The 20,322-nt window shown below is 37.4% G+C and overlaps 1 protein-coding gene across 1 annotated transcript in view; it reads right to left on the reverse strand.

Moving 5' to 3' along the window:
- The window catches only part of HEATR1 (HEAT repeat containing 1), a 55,220-nt gene that overhangs the window by 24,192 nt on the left and 10,706 nt on the right, over positions 1-20,322 (reverse strand). The window contains 29 exon segments of the mRNA XM_043511412.1: positions 230-361; positions 1,015-1,257; positions 2,605-2,772; positions 3,950-4,122; positions 4,724-4,846; positions 4,849-4,866; positions 4,869-4,933; positions 6,679-6,715; positions 6,718-6,798; positions 7,326-7,443; positions 7,445-7,491; positions 7,494-7,524; positions 8,021-8,099; positions 8,101-8,215; positions 8,899-8,970; positions 8,973-9,023; positions 9,698-9,817; positions 9,820-9,904; positions 10,225-10,317; positions 11,353-11,370; positions 11,372-11,449; positions 11,845-11,952; positions 13,516-13,583; positions 13,586-13,632; positions 18,798-18,907; position 18,954; positions 19,296-19,375; positions 19,377-19,405; positions 20,076-20,209. Of these exon segments, the coding sequence (XP_043367347.1) occupies positions 230-361; positions 1,015-1,257; positions 2,605-2,772; positions 3,950-4,122; positions 4,724-4,846; positions 4,849-4,866; positions 4,869-4,933; positions 6,679-6,715; positions 6,718-6,798; positions 7,326-7,443; positions 7,445-7,491; positions 7,494-7,524; positions 8,021-8,099; positions 8,101-8,215; positions 8,899-8,970; positions 8,973-9,023; positions 9,698-9,817; positions 9,820-9,904; positions 10,225-10,317; positions 11,353-11,370; positions 11,372-11,449; positions 11,845-11,952; positions 13,516-13,583; positions 13,586-13,632; positions 18,798-18,907; position 18,954; positions 19,296-19,375; positions 19,377-19,405; positions 20,076-20,209 (2,524 nt within the window).

Raw genomic sequence — 20,322 nt, forward strand, 5'->3', positions numbered from 1 at the left:
TGAAGTTCATTATTACAACATAATGAATTCATACAGATGGGGATTCTTATCTTTTAGGAATACTATTTTAATGCATATTAAATTGCATTTTAATGTGGCTTATATGGCTTCTGATGACTATCATGTAAAGAATTTCATAAGCAATAAATATAATTATTGATTGCAATTTAACCTGAAATATCTTAACAATTCTGACTAGATTCCTAAGTCCTAACAGTCTGCAACTTACCCCTTTAAAAACACTGCTAATTGCCTGGGCACAAAGTGGGTTTTTGCAATTTAACAATAAATCAAACAGAACTCTCAGTAGCTTCTGTTGCACCTTCCCATCTGGCACTGCAGCAAAAAATGGTTTTGTGATCTGCAATGTTAAAAAATAAATATTTAACGAAGCCAAAAACGGGTACGCTTTTTAATGGCAAAAATGTGAAACGTGGGAAAATCTAAATTATTTTTATATCTGTATCTATAATGATTTACACACACACACACACACCAGTCACATTTATGTACACATTGTCCCACTTTTGTGATTGTAATACAATATTTGAAAGAAACAGTTGATTTCTATTCCAAGTAAAGTTATTTTTCACTTATCTTATTACTATTTCTTGACATTATATATTTTCTTTTTGTTTCTTGAAAAACAAAAATTTGAGGTAAAGCTGCTGCAGTAGCTGGTAAAAAGTAAAGAAAATGGAGCAGCAGCAGCAGCCACCACAGGCAACCCTGGATACTTATCTTATTAAAAACAAAACAAAAAAAAAAAAAAAAGGAAAACACACTTATCTTTCAACATTTTAAAGACAAAGAGCTTTGAGGTATCTGTTTTGAAAACACTTCAAAAGAGCTACCTGGATCTGGGAAACTGGTATGTAAAATAGTTTCATTCAGAATTTAGGGCCTTCTAACTTTGAAAGAGTCCTTTTAAAATTCACTCATCAACACTCACATCTGCTATTTGAATTTAAAAAAAAAATATTAATATGAAAAACTTTGTTCAGAAATACCTACCTGCCCAAGCGCTGTGATCTGGAAAGTTGGAATTCCTTTGTAAAGCTCCTTTGCAATGTGCAGACTTCTGATGAACAAATCCAGACTCTGCTGATCCTTACATAAGAGGGCAGCTGAATGTTCACTGTATTTCCCAAGGATGAGATACAGAAGAACAACTTCATCTTTCAACACTGTCTCGGGTTCCTTTAGCACTTTCTCCAGCAATCTATCTATTGCAGGCAACAGGTGAGACAATATCATCTACAAGTGAAGAACATTTATAAGAGGATGTTTTTTTTTAAAATCACCTGTTGCTTTAACAAACTTTCAGAAGAGCAGTTTCATTTTTAGTGCAATATCAATCACTGACATCACACTGTGCGTTACTTTTTATTATATTTACACGTCAGGGCATGTCCTTACCTCTAGGATGCGCTTTCCAATGTGAACATGACATTGCAGGGGACTTTGCCCATTAATACCCCTCCAGTAACAGGGGGGGAAAGGAAGGGTGGTAAAGACAGCTGGGGGACGGGGCTGTTAGAGGGTTATAGATTGCTATGATAAGCCATATATCCAGTATCTCTATTCAGTCCATGATTTTTAGTGTCTAGCAAAGTTATGAATGAGTTATGCTAGATGCTAAAATCTTGGACTAAACAGAAAGACTGGATTTATACAGTGTTGTTGTAGCTGTGTTGGTCTCAGGATAATAAAAAGAGACAAGGTGGGTGAGGTAATATCTTTTATTGCTCAAACTTCTGTTGGTGAAAGAAAGAAGCTTCTGCGCTTACACAGAGCTCTTCTTCTTCCAGACCCGAAGAGCTCTGTGTATACTCGAAGTAAAAGATTTACCTCACCTACCTTTTCTCTTTAATATCCTGGGAGCGACATGGATACACCACCACTGCATAAAATCTATGCTCGGTTTTTCAGAATATTTATGATTACTATAGCCCCTACAAACCCCAAGTTTCTGGCAATAATGGCAATCATCCAGTATGCCATTCACAATCCTTTTAAATATGATAGCCTGTTATACTATATTAAAACTTACATCATATCTATTGCCATCCATGGGTTTAACGCAGTGAACTAATGCATTCGGCAGCAGTACAAAGCAAGGAATTCTGAATACACTGCTTAAAAGGGAGTTAAATACACACAAAATAAATTTAATTTTAAAATACTAAACATGCACAGAGCATTTGTTATTACAGTTCTCAGTGAAATCTTTATAGAAAAAATGTTCTTGAGACCTTGTTCCAGAGTCAGGAGGACTTTAAATTTGCCTAAGGACTCTGGTGCAGTGGTCCTACAATAGAAAAAGTTCATGGCTGGAGCATGGAAATGTTTGTGATAATCTTGGAGTTATATTTTGCAGATGTGTAACATTTGCAGAGCATCTTAAAGTAATCATCCAAATGTCTGCCAAAAATGCTAGAACATTAAATCAAACAGTAACTCAAAGTTACTGTTGCTAAATAAAGCTGCATCTTTTGAGTTCTCTACATTTCAAGACACTTCCATCATTTAAACAAAAAAACCTCAACAAATCTTACATCCTATCCATAAAATAAATTTAGAAACCAGAAAGCCCACACGCACCTCACCATTGACCTGCTGAAGAATCTTCATCAAGCTTCTTGCAACATATGATGGACAACGAGGGTCTTGTACACAATCGAGTATGTGTTCCAAAGCTTCTAACAGCTTCTTCTGCTGAGATTTCTGTTTACTTTGTGTCTGCAGTTCCTCGAACAAGCTTCCCAAACTCTAGTTGATTAAAAAAAAAAAAGTGAAAAACAAGTCCTTCCAACAGAAGTTAAGGGCCCCAGAAAGCTGAAACATTTGAAAGTGAACGCAATGAGAGGCAGATGTGAGTAAATGTGATACATTATTCATTTTTAAGTCCTTCTTAAGTTTTTTTTTATTTCTGACTGAAGGAGAAAAAATCAAACTCTCTCTTACATGGCAGATGTATGAACACTCCACATACAAATAATTTGTGCACTGTACAAATACAAGCTTTTATGAATCTATTGCTCTATACAAAATCTGGCTGGTTCACAAGATATTAGCAAAACAGCCCATTCACTGCTTGAAAGAATAATGTAGACTCAATGTATGTTTTAAAATTGTTGGGATTGCCTTTCTCTGCAATCCTTTTCATCCATGGGGCTAAATGTGGGAAGAGGCTTCAATGTCTACTTTTCCCTTTACAACCTTCTCTCTAGGGGAAAAAGACAAGTTCCTGGGCCTTATTCCTCCAAGCAAGAGCAACCTTTGGAGAAGAGGGTTGGTGGCTTGTGGCATCTTTTTCCTCCCCAATGGCCCAGCAGAAATTGCCTGGGATTCCAGGGGAAAAAATGACACAGGGCTAGAACCACTAATTTTTTTCAATAAATGCTAGCTTTCTCACCAATAGCCTCGCCGCCCTGCCTTCCACATCTAGTTTTATTAGTAATTATTATCCAAGAAAATGTGGCTATTTATTCAACAGAGGATCTCTTTAAAAAAAAAATCTTAAAAGTTAGTATATTTTGAAATACAAATTACCTGCAAATTATATAATTCTGTTATAGACAAACATGCTGATTTTCAAGTTGCATTTAATTTTTCACTATGTGAACAGTGGTTTAAACAAATTTATTCAGTCCTCAAGTATTTAAGTGAGCTCCACTGCATTTATTTTGCATTCTGGTTTTCCTGGCAAGTATTTTGATACTTCCTTCTCCAAACCCAGACTTTCCATTTTCTCAGTGCCATTATGACTCTTTCCTTCACACTCAAGAAAGCAGAATGAGTGATCTCCTAAACCAAATAGGGGTGGGAGAGAATAGACAAGCACCTTGTCTGTAACATGATCTCTACTAGCCAATAGAGAAGATGGAAATCCAAGTAGGTCCCTGAAAATTTATTTCATTCACATGCACTTCAACAAAAATCTTACCTGGGTCACATAGATAGGATCAGTTATGGTCTCCTCCGCTTTTTGTACCAGATTATGAAGAATGGGATGAAATGGAGACTCCTTTATTCCAGTCAGGGAACGAAGACAATTAAGAGCAGCCCTTCGCACTTCACTCACGGGACTCCCCAAGTTAATCAGCAAAGATATTACCACTAAAAATGAAAATGGAAAAAAATTGTTAAAAGTGAGCAGTTAGAATTCTTACATTATTATCTACAGCAATACCAACAGATTCCTTTGTATTTAAAGGGTCTGCTCTTTTCCTTAAAATCTTGAGGGATATACAGTAACTATTTTTAATATGAGCCATGTGGAAATCTGGCCATAAATTTCATCACCAGATGCTTATATTATTGTTTAAAAATGAAGGACTTAAGTTTTACTACTAAAGCCTACATAGCATCCTTTTCTTGTTTAAAATTTGTGTTACGCTCTACATAAAAACATGGTGTGATTTCTCAAACGCAAATTTCAAAAGCAGGTGGTAATTTGACCATTGCATGCACAAGTATTACATACCAAAACAACACTACAGCTCTGTTATGGTTTTGATTTGACAAAGATAAAACATTAGGAAATTCAAATGTATGGTTTCAACAAGAAATGTAGCATTCATAATGCAGACAGAAACATGACAAGAAAATGAGCGTTTAACACTTGTTCTAGAGTACTTGTTAATAAAAAGTGATATTTTTGTGCTCTAGAACATGTGACTAAGCCTTAACGAGCCAGAAGTATATGGTTTCCTTGTACCTGGGGAAGAGGCTGATACCAGCTGTTTCTTCTTTTGGGCAGCCTGTGATGTAAGCATTGCACACCCTATATACAAAGCTCGAGTCTGTAGCATCGCATTCACTGTGTAGTTTAGCTGATTGAAAGGTTATAGTTATAGGTCCTAAAACTGAAAGGAATTTGAACAGATCCTCTGAATCTTCTAAATGTACCTTTAAAATAAAAGTTAAAGGTATTTGTTACTTCTTTGTCCTGTGTATCTTTACGTTCTTTTATGCAAAGTACCTTTTCTCTTATATTTTCTATTATAGCCTGAAAGGTAGTTACAGAAACACCCATTTAATTTAGATTGAGACTAAAAGTGTTGGGCATAATATAAAGCTAACATTAAGAACTTTTATTCCTTGTTTGAGGACTCTGTCCTTTTTGGGCAGCTGTTAACCCCTTGCTGCATGCAGCATTCTTATGCCATCCTGAGAGCTTTCTACAATTTTACTTCACTGAAGACTTCAAGGGTCAAGTCTTTTTCTTTCTTTAAACTTTTCTTTCAGAGACTGTTGAAATCAATGTCATTTGACACAAGGATTTCTGAAGCTCTTGTACTTTTAATAAAACTGGAACCTTATCTTTTCAGTTTGATTTGTGATTGTCATTTAATGATCTGTTTAAACTTATAATTATTATTAAATACCAGTTTTGTGATGCCCAAGTCCCCAATTTGGTTTGAGGCCCCACTGCGCTAATTGGTGTACAAACACAGCCCCTACCCTAAACAGCTTTTTTGAGAGTAAAATATTGAAAGACAATTTGGCATCATCCTCAGGGGCGCAACCAAAATTCTTCTAAGGAGGGAGACTAGTGCAAGGAGCAGAGGTCACTACAAAAGATGTATGTGGAGGTAGGGGCCCTGGGAAGCTGAGTCCCAGTGGAAAAGGGGAGCTGGGCAGGGGGGCAGAGGGAAGCCCTGGTAGGGAGCAGAGGGGAGCTAGGCGGACAATAGGGGCTGTGAGGAAATGGGGGAGGCCAGGGGATCAGGTAGTGACCCCCCACAGAGCCTGTCCAACCCCTACCTCTCCATTACCTGTGCCTGGCTCCTGCTCCTTATGGGGGGCTCCACTGTTTTGGGCGGCCCAATACCTGGTTCCAACCTAGTCCTGTCTATAACATCCTGGCTCCTTCTCCTTCCATGCAGACTGGCCACTGAGCACACCCTGGCACTTGCTGGCTGACAGGATGCTCTGCAGCCAGGGAGGGATAGGGGCTGCCTGGCCCAGGAGATTGGCTCCCTGCAGCCAGGCTCTGGAACCCCACTCACACCCTGCAGCCAGGCCCCCAGGTCATTTCCCCCCTCCCCGAACATGCTACAATGCATTCTTATGTTATATGATAAACCAAACAGCTAATTAGATTTCATGGGTATGTTTATCTAGATACACAACTGACTTAGTTAAGCACAACTACTTTTCCCTGACTATTTGACGCAGGTCTGCCTTGCAGTGTTAAACATTTCTCCATTCAGGCAATCACATTGCTATAAAAACTGTCCATATAATGAATCTTCTGTAAAAAGACCTCGAGACCAAATTTAAATCATTATAGATGTTTATTAAATGCTTTCTGCTGTATTTCAATGAAGACTAGTGCACAAAAAGCTATGTTAAAAATACCTGAATTGCATTACACAGTATGCAAGTATCTAAGTATTACTCTTAGATTGTATTTAGAAATAGTAAGGGACTCCTGGCAACCCACAACCAAACCTTTACAGAAATACATTGCTTAGTGCTTAAACAGTCTTCCATTCTCACTCAGATGTTACCATGAAACAAATAAATATTTAAGCAGGCTCCCTTGGAATTGTTCTCAGCTTTCTTTAAATTTTATGTAGCAATTCAAAACAAGTTAATGAGAAATAATTCAGAATATTCATTAAGAACAAAAACACACACAAAAAGTACCTTGAACAAAAGATCAGCAGTGCTCTGAACTGAAGACCATCAGCTCCCTCACTGCTCCACTGATAATGATGTCAAACAGCCCCAACAACAAGTGTAAATACTCTCTGCTCTTTTCATTCAGACTTTCAGGATTCCACCGATTTCGTCTATGGGCATGAGCAGGGTGGAGAAAGACAAAAAAACCCATATTAGTTGTATAAAGTACCTTCAGGGTATGTCCACCCTGTGAAAAAGGACCCAAGGCATGGCCATGACCAACCCAGGTCAGCTGACTCAGGCTTGCAGGGCAGTAAAATTGCAGTGTTAACATTGGGCTTAGGCTGAGCCCGGGCTCCCAGAGCCTCCCCTTTGCAGGGCCTCAAAGTCTGGGATCCAGCTGAAAGCCCAATCATCTACACTGCAATTTTATAGCTCTGCAACCCAAGCCCAAGTCAGCAGCATAGCCATATCCCTGAAACAATTCCCCCAACAACCTTGCAGCTGAAGATCTAAGAAATGTGGCCGTTTCAAGTCTAGAGAAAGGAAATTTCTAGAAATCTGTTTAGTGTAACAAAATAGTATAAGGAAGCAAAGTCTGTGGTTTGGAGAACAACTTTTAATGAGAAAAAAAACCCATGGACATAATTTTTTCTTCCTTCACATGGGCTGTGACGGTTCGCGCTTTAAGTTCTGAAGCTTACCTTTCATAAAGGATATGGGAGGCTTCAGGCCACTGACAAAGCTTTTCAACAGAAGCATGAGCATGGCTGAATCTTCTACATCAACAGCCTGACCACAGTTGAGGCTTTTCTATGTATTTATTCAACAACTCGACTGACACCAAGTCCCCAGTACTGACTCAATAGGCCATTTTGCAGGAATCACCTGAGAATGAAAACATAACGTGCATGTTCAGAGTAGCAGCCGTGTTAGTCTGTATTCGCAAAAAGAAAAGGAGTACTTGTGGCACCTTAGAGACTAACAAATGTATTAGAGCATAAGCTTTCGTGAAAGCTTAATGCTCTAATAACTTGTATGTACACCCACACAACCCATCAACTCTGCCTGCATCTCTTGCGGCGCGGGAGTACAGGACTCGACGGCAAGAGCGCTCGGGGGTCGATTTTATCGCATCTCGACTAGACGTGATAGATCGATCCCCGCTGGACCAATCGCAGCCCGCCAATCCAGGGGGTAGTGAAGACATACCCTTAAAAGTCTTAATACCAGCCCTCAGAAAATGCTGACAAGTGTATTTTTTTAAAGGAACAGAGACAAGATTTTCTGTCCATCCCAACATTGGTGATCTTGCTACTCCACTTATGAAAGAGACCTTACCCTCTACAAAAGAGTATCATCTACAAAATTACTTAATGCTTACCTCTGCAGAACGACTGCCTTCGAGTTTACTTATTTTTCCCTCCAGAAGACTGAAGATTCTGAGAGCCAATGACCAATATTTCTTCCATTTGTGAATTACAGCAGCACTGGACAAGCACAAAGCTGATTACGTGAGCAGTTACTTTCTGCCTCACGCTGTCAGATTCATTTTCAGCTACACGCATCAGACCTTCCCCTATTTAAAAAAAAAAACAAAAAACAACCCCCAAAAGCCACACAGCATAAGAGACATCACAATATGCTTCTTTTTATGTCCTTGCTCCAGCAATGTTACAGCACAAGCAGCAGAAGTTCTAAGCTTTCCCCAAACTTCCTTATCAACATACCTTAATTATGACCTGATATTAACACCTCTATTGGTGAGAGGATAGAGTTCGGCTCTATGGCCAATTCCGTCATTGGTCTCTCCTTCAACAAGGGTACCAATCAATACAGAAAAATACATTGCAATAGGCAATGTGAACATTTGCCCATGGACATCTGTCTGTCCAAACTGGACAGAGATCGCCAAACTCATTACATATTATTCTCTGATTGGCAAATGGTTTGGGGGAAACATAATGCCCACAAAATAGTTTTTGCTATGGTTACACTAATAAGGCACCTAAATGTAGTATTCTGTGTTTTGTATACAAGGTTTTCCTTATTATGAGAGAGTTAATGGGCATTAAATTTATTCTGATCATTACATTTGGTACTATGCCATAAATATATTGTATCAGCGGTTGGATCATGCTGTAAAATGTAACAAATAGCATATTTCAAGGTCCCACAATCTCATTCTGTCTGCTATAGGCGATCATCTATAAGCACATACAGAAGTTGGATTACCATTAAAAGAATATTTTAATTGTGCACATACCATCTGTAACATTAAGGAAGGATCCCCTGAAGTTATGTTATCAGAAAACAGCAGGATCATTTTCTGGTGGCCACACCAACCAACTCTGCAGACTTGATGGATTTTATCACTTTTTCAAAAGCTATTTCCATAAAACAGAAAAGGTGGATACATGAATCACAGTGAAAATACTGATAGCTTGACAATATTTAGAAATATTTAAACACTTTAAGCATTAATTTCTTATCACCAACATCCTGCTTTTCTTTACTAAGCTCTCAAACTATTGATGCTTTCCATGTGCATTGCCTCTTGACCTCCCTGGCTTATTCCCACTCTTCTGTTTGCATCAGAAGAGTTTATTCTAAGAACATGTTATTCTTTCAAAACATAAAAAAGATCCCACTACTCAACATGTCAGCCATCCCCGTTTCACTGTTTCCTCTATTGTTGAAAGTTCCTTTTAAAACCCGAGTTCAACTGGAATTTTGCCTCATTAAAGTCAAGACTTGGCCTCAACGTGGCAAATCAAAGTCCAAAAAAGACTCCTCAAATCAGTTACAATTATAAATGTTAAACGAAACAAAAGAAAAAAATTCCACTTCAAAATCAAAGTATTTCTCTAAATTTGAGTAATAAATAATGAATAAATCCAAGAGTTTGATGTATGAAACACACCCACTTTCCAAAGCTTTTAGTTACACATTAGGGGTGATAGCTTCTTAGTGGTGGCTCAGCTCCTCTATTACCTATATAGGTATCAAGTTCTAATGTCCAATACTTTTACTTTCTCAACCAATTGTTTTAATAGCTTACCTTCTGGCCAGCCCTTCAACAAAGGATGTAGGGAGCAGAGGCCAGATTCTGATAGACAAACTGCCATTTTCCATTCTGCAGATTTTGAATTATTATTAGTGATTACCATAAATGGTACAACTGCATTACTATTTGATTTAATAGCTCTTCCTTCTCATTCAGAATCTCTTCTTTGAACAAAATGTTTATTGCTCCCTCAAGAACCTTATAACCTAGAACGGAAGGAAAAAAGAACGCTGAGGAGCACCACTTGATTACATCACCAAATAACATTTCTCCAAATTGTTTAAATTTCTATTGAGTCAAATTAGAGTTGGATAGCAAGCCAGAGAGTAAATGAAAATTCACAAAAAATGTCATCAAGTACTGTCAAATCTCTCCTCAATATAAAATTACCACAACTAAAAGGAATCCAAAGTTGAAGATATGAACACACACCACCCTAACAACCACCTCACAACCCAGGTTCCATCCATTAATATTAAAAGCTTGCGGGGGAAAGGGGAAGACAAAAGAAACACAGGCACATACCACTTCCCGTCCTTTGAAAGATCAACTCTTTGAAATAGAGTCAACAGACTTGAAACAGTTATTTCTGGACTGATCTGTCCCTTGTAAATCTACAAACAAATCAACGGATGCAAAAATTAAATGACCAATAAACAAGATAACCTACGAAACTGTGATAGCAAGTGCATCACTGATCATATTAAGTAGAAAGTTAAACACTGATAAGCGAACTTATGTTGATCAGCTAGTATGTTTATTATAAGGAAAAAGAAAATTATAGTAACTTGTAGCAAGCTCTGGTTTGCTAGATTCATGAAGAATATGGTCTGAATACACAGCTGGATGGAAAATGCATTGACTTTAAAACAACCAGAATGTTTCATAATGAAGTATGTTTTTCTTCTATGTAGTATTTGTTAAATGCAAATTAAAAAACAACCCCTACACATGCTAACAAAAAAGTTTTATTTCTGATCATTCAATGTGCTCTGGTCATCTCTCTCTTTGGTCATTGGTATACCATTTCTTAAAATCAAACCACTCAACAAGTGTCACAAGGAAAAATCCTACTAGAAATACTAATTAGATGTAATAATTAAAAATAGTTTATGTAATGATTTCTTCTCCCACAACACACAGTATTGCCTGAGGTAGAAATATTAGGCAAGACTTTAGTAAGTTATGTCTCCAATCAACTGTGTTTAAAAAAAATAAAAAACAAATAAATGCTGCATGCTATCCCTACCAAGACCAAAAAACTTTGACACAGAATGTCTTTTCCTAGCACCTAGAACTTTTCTGGGAGGGGGCTGAAGGCTCCTCTTATTTATTTGTATAAAATGGACAGGGTAGTTATAGATGACAGAATTGAATTAAAAATGTTCTAGTGAACAGATCAACCAGTACCCTGGGTTTGTAGTCTCCAAGAGAGGAAAAAAAAAAAAAGTAAAGTTAAGGAATAGTCTGCTCGTTTTTGCTTCTTTGTCCTATTAAAGGATAGAGGCTACACACAAATATCTCGTCAGAGGCAAAGAGGGTCAGTGGAAGGGAAGGCACAATTAATATAAAGCATTAATTTCAAACCGCTTCTGAATATAGATGAAATAGGTAAATCTCACTTGACCTATCAAGAAATACTGACTTACCTCCAAGGCACTGAGAGCCAGTCATAACAACCTCCACGTTGTCATCCATAAGTCGTGCAAAAATGGCTTCTTCTATGAAGGACTTGTCAAAGCCCTCCTGAAACAAAGAGGGAAAAGCATGTTAAGGACCATAGTTTCCAACGCCTTCTTGGCAGTATAACTTTGTGACATATGACTCAAGTACAGGAGAATAAAAGCCTCAGTTAGGGAGACGCTAACTGCTAATACAGTGGAAGAAACAAACAGGAGTATCAGACTCCATTGTGGGAACACAAGCAGCTTCATAAACAGGAATTAAACCCAAACTCTGGATGACAGGATCCAGTTTAAAGAAACAACAACACTGACTGAGTGAAAACAACATTAAGGTAATGTATTTGTCATATTTTAGTGTGATGTTTGTCTTGTCTTCCGTTAAAGTTTCTATAAAAAGACCCTCTGAAGATAACAGACATCAATTTAAGTTCTTTAAATGAGAGGCAGAGGTACAACCTTTGATGCTTCAATGATCCCTTCAAATGCTGAACAGCCAAGACCCTGACGCCTGGGCTGTGGATGATTCAGGCTAAGCACCAGAGAGGTATCCGAGTCTTCCAGAAACTGAAATGTACATTGCACAGTTGCTCAATATATGTTGAAAATTAATCAATTAAACTTTGCGATTAATACATATGCTAAGAAAAAAAATCCCAGTAACTATCAATCCAGAATAGAAATGGTATATATTCTGATTGTAAAATGTCAATTTCAGAATAATAAAATACAATTGCCCTGTCAGGGACTTACTGTATTTTTAAAATTATACTCTGAGGGGCATGTCTACATGACAAAGTTATTAGGAATTAAGGTAGGGTGTGATTTAAATTGAAATACCTGTTGTTGAATAACTCCATGTGTAAGTATCAGGGGTAGCTGTGTTAATCTACAGCCACAAAAATAGTAAGGAGTCCAGTGGTACCTTCAGACTAACAGATTATTTGGGCATAAGTTTCATAGGTAAAAAAAACCCCACTTCTTCAGATGCACCTGAGAAGTGATTGTTTTTACCCATGAAAAGCTTACGCCCAATAAATCTGTTGTCTTTAAGGTGCCACCAGACTCCTGTTGTCCACGGGAAACAAACGGGTAAAAAGCCCTAAATCTCTACCTCTGCCAGGGTAAGGAAGCACCCGCACTTTTTTGTCCTAGAAACACACTGCATTTATCTAAGGGGTCGGAGAAAACTCAAATGACTGAAAACCAGACTGGGCCAGAACCCAGATTGCGACAGCTAAGAAGGTACTCGAATAGACCAGATGCCCGCAGCTTATCTCAGCAACCCTGAATTTGCTTGAACACAGAGTCCTGTGTCCTAATTTTACATACCATGATTTGATCAGTTGGCCACCATTTATAAAATCTGCACTATTTATGCAGCTATATCTTTCTTGAATTGGCCTAAAGTGTCTGAAACACTGCTTTTAATGGCCCATAATCTTTACCAGTTTGCATGTTTGATTTGGAGGTAGCCAGCTTCAAATATGAAGAAATTTAGCTATAAAAGAATGTAAAAGAACAAAACAAAACAAAAACCACACATTAAAGTTTTCTTGACAAAAAACGTGTGGAATACAAATGATTTTGCTGTGCACTGGTATGTGATAAGCTTTGTTTCTCTTTGGAGACAGCATGCTAAGAAGCTTGGGGGAGTCACTAAATTCCTCTAGTCACTGAATATCATCAGCCTTTGAAATGAGTAAAAAGCAACACAATAACATGATGAAAAATGTCTTCACAACCTTCCTTGATTAGAATAATGGTCATCACTTCACGTTCCGCTGCTAACCTTTTCTAATTTTGACAGTTCTGTCCAACTTGCAAGACTTGACAATGTCCCAAAGTAACTTTGGTTCACATGTGACCTTGTCACAACATAGCAGATCACCACAACCAAAGCAGCACATATAATCTAATGCCATTTATTCAAGTTGCTTTTTTACATTTGATAATTGTAGATATTATCACAGTTTTGATCAAGCACCATGGCACTTAAATCAGTCACAAGTGCAAGAAAAAAAAAAAGGAGAGAGAGACAAGGAATGGACAACTACCTCCAGTAATACTACTGACTTCAAGGCAGCATACCAGAATTGATTTAGGTCCAGAAATTGGGCCTTTACCTACCTGATATTTACTGCCACTCACTGAGAGAGAGATAAATTGGTGGAAAAGATCTTGTTCCTTCTGATTGTAACATCTTTCAGATACTCTTCCAGTACCAAGTCTAAGGCTTTAGGATATCTGCCAACAACCAAGAGAAACAGATTCTGCACAGAGAACTACTACAGAAGTTATGCACCAATTACAAAAGAAATACATGCATAGGATACAGAACGTTGGAACACTTGTTTGAATCACAGAATCATAGGACTGATTCTATGGTCCTCGAGAGGTCATGTAGTCCAATCCCCTGCACTCAAGGCACGACTAAGTATTATGTAGACTATCCATTTGCTTAACCTGTTTTTTTAAAATCTCCAACGACGGAGATTCCACAACCTACCTTGGCACTTCACTCCAGTGCTTAACTACCCTGACAGTTAGGAAACTTTTCCTAATGGCCAACCTAAACCTTCCTTGCTGCAATTTATAAGACACTGCATCTTGTTCTACTCTCACAGGTTATGAACAATTTTATCCCTCCTCCTTGTAGCAACCTTTTATTACTTGAAAACTGTTACGTCCCTTCTCAGTCTTCTCCAGGGAGGATAAAAATCAATAATTTCAAAAATAAATAAATAAAATAAAAATAAATAAATAAAATCTGATTTTTTTGGATAAAATGCTTTTGAGGAAAAAAACCTATCTAAAGATAGTTTTAATTAAGATATCTTTGAGCTATAATGTATCTCATCATGGAATAGGGATTATAAATTCTAATTCTATAGTCTGAGACAATATATTCATGTAATGTTTAAAAAAGTTTTGTAAATGAGTTCCAAAAGTTCATGGATTAAGGGACCCAATCTTATGGGGTTCCAGGGGCTTCTGTATAGATTATTTAGGTTAATCTTTCTATCTACCCAATGGGACTCAGTACTCAGTCTAGAAGATACAACCAAAGATGCTTAGTTTTGCAATTCTCAAACTGGATTTGTCTCTCCAGAGATAACATACTTGTTAACAGCAAAAATGTTTGTAAATAAATATACATAGAGATGAGAAACAACAGATCTCAACCTTATTGTCCCTCTGCAAACTTGTATACACAAAGTCAACCCTTACCTCTCTCTCAAAGTGCAGAGATTCAAAAAGTTCAATGAACAGAAGATGGTTGGGGGCGGAATAGATCTGGCCAAGGAGAACAAATCTGGAAATAAATGTGAGAAGGGAGGGACAGGCAGTAGAAACAAAAGTGAAACTGTTTGAGCAGCATATTCCAGAAGTCTTGAGGTCTTTCTGAGTATAGCCTTCATTGATTTGAGATCTACTGTACCATTCTCTCACTAGAAGGGCAAACCTATAATGGCAGCAGGCATAAAAGAAACCTAGTTTGGGAATATTTTATGAAGTTCCTCTACCTGTGGGTAAGACCGGCATGTGTGCAAAATGCAAACAGTGCACAAAGAAATGCAAGGCCTGGTTGCCCAAATGAAACAATACATGAGAAGTGTTCCTTCTCAGAGGAAGCTGCATGAAGACGATGAACGGAACATGTCTGAACATGCAGGATCTTCAGGTTGCTAAACTTTTGATTTCCATATTTCTTTTTTAAGGACTGCCCATCTTCCTTCTAGACTATTCTTGAATTTTCATGTTTGAGCAAAAAATATAGTTGTTACTCTATGGTACTAACATTTTAGATGCAGTTGGGATAAAAAATACATAGCTAAAATAGGCAGATCTTCCTTTTACAATTTCACCTTTAAAATAGTACTGTCAGTGAATGCAATGAGTAATACTCATGGTATTATTATGGTAATAATAATAATTAAATAACTGTGTTGACTTATTTTGGTTAAGAGAATCCATCCTCAACATACAGGATTCTGAAGGCTATCCACCTTCAAGATCACCGTCATTTTCTATAGTTTCAGAGTTATCTGCCAATGATAGTGTTTCAGTCATATCATATATGTCACATAGCCACAGTATATCACCTGTGGCACAAGAAAAAAAAAAATCTCCGTCATCCAGAAACAACCATAGATAAGTTTGTGGTAAGAACCAGTAGATTTACAAAAAGAGGTAACTGACGAAAAAATTGCCCAGTTTGTTTATACAACAAACTCTCCTTTCCATATGACCGAGAACCCACACTTCATTAACATGGTTCAGTCATAAAGACCAGGATACAGTCCACCTAACAGAGCAGATGTCGCAGGCAAATTGCTAGATAAAGTGTATGAAAGAGAAATTGAGCAGTGTGCAAAACGTCTCTAAAGGGTGAAATTGTAACCTGAGTGTTGATGGGTGGAGTAATGTCCACAATAATCCTGTTGTACGTGCTTGTGTGACAACAGAAGAAGGGAATGTCTTCCTTACAGAAACAATCGATACATCGGGATGCACACACAGCAGAATACTTACAAGTAGCAGTAAAAGCCATAACAAACTGTGGAAAAGAATTCAAATGTCTAGTACGTAGCTTGGTCACAGACAATGCTGCAAATGTATCCAAGATGAGAAGAAATGATTTAGAGAGAGTGAAGAGAGTCCCAGGCTAATAAAACAGTTGCAGTGCTCATTTTTTGCACCTCCTAGCCAAAGACTTCAGTGTTCCAAAAATAAAGTCTAATGTTGTTGAAATTGCAAAATACTTCCGGAACAACCACTTTGCAGCAGCTACTCTAAAAAAAGTGGGAAGAACCAAGCTAACTTTCTCAAAAGATATGCGATGGAACTCAGTAGCGGACTCTTTTGAGCACTAATCTCAAGAACTGGCCTAATCTGATGACAGTTTGTGAACAAATCATGAAAAAATAGATGGGACTATCACAGCCAAATTTCTCAACATTGGGTTAAGAGAAATGTTGAACACATCCAGAGTACCCTGAAGTCTATTTCTGTAGCCTTGAACAAAATGCAGGGAAATAGCTGCTTTATTGCTGATGCTGTTGAAATTTGGAAGGAGCTGAGTGAGATCTTAAAAAGAGAAATATGCAATGACAGAATTAAATTAAAAGCATTAAAAAAAAAACAAATGGGCCAAACACCATCTCCAGCTCATTTTCTTGCAAATATTCTCAATACTTGGTACCAGGGTAAAACTTTAACTGCTGAAGGAGTTGGCTACAATATGGACATCCAGCAATCATCCCTCCATAATGCCAACTGTAATAAACTTCGGAGCTAAGGATGAACCAATACATATTCAAGAAGTACGATTGCTGATGATGATTTAAAGGAAGTGACACCAGTGAACTGGAGGCTGTCACTTAAGCACTTGGATTCAGAGACTGTTGAAGTGATAATCTCACTTTTAACAGCAGTAGCTTCTTCTGCTGGTGTGGAAAGAATATTTTCTTCCTTTGGATTAATTCATTCCAAACTGAGAAATCGTTTGGGACCTGACCAAGCAGGAAAGCTTGTTTTTCTTTCCAGATTATGAACAAACAGGAAAATGAAAGTGAAGACGACTCAGTTAGCTGCAGAAGCCATATCTTAAGTTTCTCATGTTGACCTGACTGACATAGTCGATTTAATTTTTGTTTTGTTTTTTAAAATATCTCATTAACTATTTAGTTAAAAACAATTTTAACAAAAACAACCCTGATTTTAAAAAAACTTGAATGTTTAACTAAATTCAAAATTCATATGCTTGTTTTGTTAAAATATTACATGTTTGCTGTTGAAGAAAAAAATCCAGAATACATAACGTTGTTGTTTTAGTTAAATAAAACAATTTAAATGTCTGACTGGTGATGTTCTCCTCTTAACACAGCATTGCAAGGAAATCCTCCAAATATTAATGATTAACCTATTGAATTGGAGATAATTCACCTCCCAATGACATCATAAATATCTGCTTCAATTACCTTTGGTAAATGAAATACCAAAACAATCATTCATTTTCCATATAGCTATAAAACTAATCTGAAAAGTTTTCAAAATAAATCACTGTTTAAAAATGTATAGTGTGTAACCTTCTAAAGATGAAACTACATCTATCTCTGAGTTGTGAAGAATATGTATTAAGGTTATAATAACTAACAAGAATGCACTTTTATGTAGAAATCCATGACTAATAGAGTCTTCCTGACTAGTGATTTAAATCAAATCACCCTGACCCTAATTGAATAATGGGCCTACCCTATCCTTGGTCTTGCTCATACTTCTTATGCATTTGTAGAATGTTTTCTTCTTATCCTTTATGTCTATAGCTAGTTTAATCTTGTTTGGTGCCTTGGCCTTGTAATTTTATCTCTATATAGTTATGTTACTTGTTTATATTCATCCTTTGTAATTTGACCTAGTTTTCACTTTTTGTAGGACTGTTTTTTGAGTTTCAGATCATTGAAGATCTCCTGGTTAAGCCAGGATGGTCCCTCACCATACTTCCTACCTTTCCTTTGCAATCAGATAGACTGTTCTTGTGCCCTTAATAAGGTCTTTTTGAAAAACTGCCAACTCTCTTGAACTATTTCCCCCTTGACTTGCTTCCCATGGGATCTTACCTACCAACTCCCTGAGTTTGCTGAAGTCTGCCTTCTTGAAGTCTATTATCTTTATTGTGCTGTTTTCCCTCCTACCATCCCTTAGAATCTTGAACTCTACCATTTCATGATCACTTTCACCCCACCTGCCTTCCACTTCCAAATTCTCAACCAGTTCCTTCCTATTTGTCAAAATCAATCTAGAACAGCCTTGCCCCTCGTAGCGTTCTCCACCTTCTAAAATAAAAAGTTATCTCCAAGACATTTCAAGAGCTTTGGATAATTTATGTCCTGCGGTGTATTTTTCCAAGAGAGACGTCTAGGTAGTTGAAGTCCCCCATCACCACCACGTCCCATGCTTTGGATGATTTGTTAGTTGTTTAAAAAAAGCCTAATCCACTTACAATAAATTATAGTAAGTAATTCTTCAAAGGGTATTAATCTGATCGTGTTTGCATAAAACTGGCCAATAATATAAACGAACCACTAGTATAAATGATTAATAGAAAAGGCTCAGTATAACTTAAGAGTGCTGGGAGAGGGCAGTATCTGAGGTGCTCAGATATTAAGGTGACGGGGAATGTTCCAGGATAGATTTGGCTTTAATTACATGTACTGTAGAGACCAAAATTATGCTTACATAAATCACTCAGCATACCTAAGTAATAAGTATGAAGTCACATTAGGATAAAGGTACCCTAGGTAAATGCCATATGAACACAAATTACTAAGAGAAGAATATATTGATTCACAGGTGACTTACCATGCTTTCATACTGCACAAATGCATAGGAAATAAAAAGTAACTTACTTTCTTTCAAGAAGTCTGATGAGAGGAAGAAGTTGTTTATTGAGCGCAGCCATTTTGGTGGAATCAGATTCATTCTCCACACCATAGGAAATAAACTCTTCAAGAAATTACTAAAATGACAAAAACACAATAAAACAAACATGTCGACAAGACAACACTAATCATCAGCATTATTAATTGAGACGAATAGAATAGTTTTTGTGGATTCATTTCTCCTGAGTTTAAATTTCATCCCCAAAGTAATTTTTTCTTTGTAAGGCCCCAAGACGGCAAAGACTTATCCATGTATTTAACTCTCCTCAAAGGAGTCGTCCCAGTGAAGTCAAACACCCAGAGTTCAAACACCAATATGTTTGCAGGATCACGACGCGCGTCAGGAACCCATGAAGCTAGGAAGATAACAGACATTCTGAACAATGCTAATTATGTTGTCACAAATTAGGTGCTATTGTCGCTGAAGCTAACATACATTGTGGAAAATCATTGAAATTAGCTCACCAGGCCAAAAAGCGATCTAAATCCTTTCCAGTGCTATACTTGTAAGTATGGCTTTCTAGATGTCTCTTATAGATTTGGTTTATCTGTCACTTCAGATTCCTCGTGCCCCTCTTAAGAAGAAACATACAATTAAACATTTTTTAAAAGCAAGATGAACAGTTGTTTTAAAATAAACTCTCTACATTTATTTCACCAACAACCACAGAAAAAAAAAAAAGGGACAGCAGTTTCTCATGGATTAAGCACATAACTGGGAGACAGGAACATACCCCATCTATACACTAGCCTGCCGTATGCCTTTGGTCAAGTCAAGTAACCATGTGCTGTACCTTACTTTCCCGACGTGAAAAATGGGGACATAAAGGTTATCTATTTCCTATAGATCTTGCAAGGATTAAATATTACGAGCTGCTCAGTATTATCACGATATGCCTGGAGTAAAAATTGTGGCAAATGTTACATAGGTTCTATCAAGTGACGTTCTATGTGCAGAACTTGACAAGTCAAGGATCTTCGTAAAATTAGACTAGCTCTCACTAGATCATCTAGTCTCACCAGAGCACTGCAAATGAATAGCTAAGTGCCTAGCACATCACTAATATACTGTGGCATTTAAAAAAAAAAAAAAAAAGCTGTTCCACAAACCACATAGAAAGAAGACCACGAGCAGTACCTCACAGTTTGGAGCAGTCTATCCTCAGGAACAATTAAAACTGATTTATCTAGCAAAGTTGCTACAAGGGTTTACCCAGAAAAAACATTGGGCACATGCTAACATACCAGTAGCGCAATCAATAATGGAGCAAACTAGGTGCGGCAGCAGGTAACGCAGAAGGGGAGTGACATCATATGCAGTCGAAATGCCATGCAGGTTAGTAACCAGGTCTGGAATGTTACACAGGTAACGAAATGGCCTGCACAGGAGAACACCAAAAGAAAGACTAAATATTGCTCTGGGTCATAGCTTAGCCATCACCTATTATTATATAGAACTTTCAACTGTCCACATCATATTGTCAAGTGGCTC

Source organism: Dermochelys coriacea, chromosome 3, assembly GCF_009764565.3.
Source record: "Dermochelys coriacea isolate rDerCor1 chromosome 3, rDerCor1.pri.v4, whole genome shotgun sequence".
Classification (NCBI taxonomy): domain Eukaryota; kingdom Metazoa; phylum Chordata; order Testudines; family Dermochelyidae; genus Dermochelys; species Dermochelys coriacea.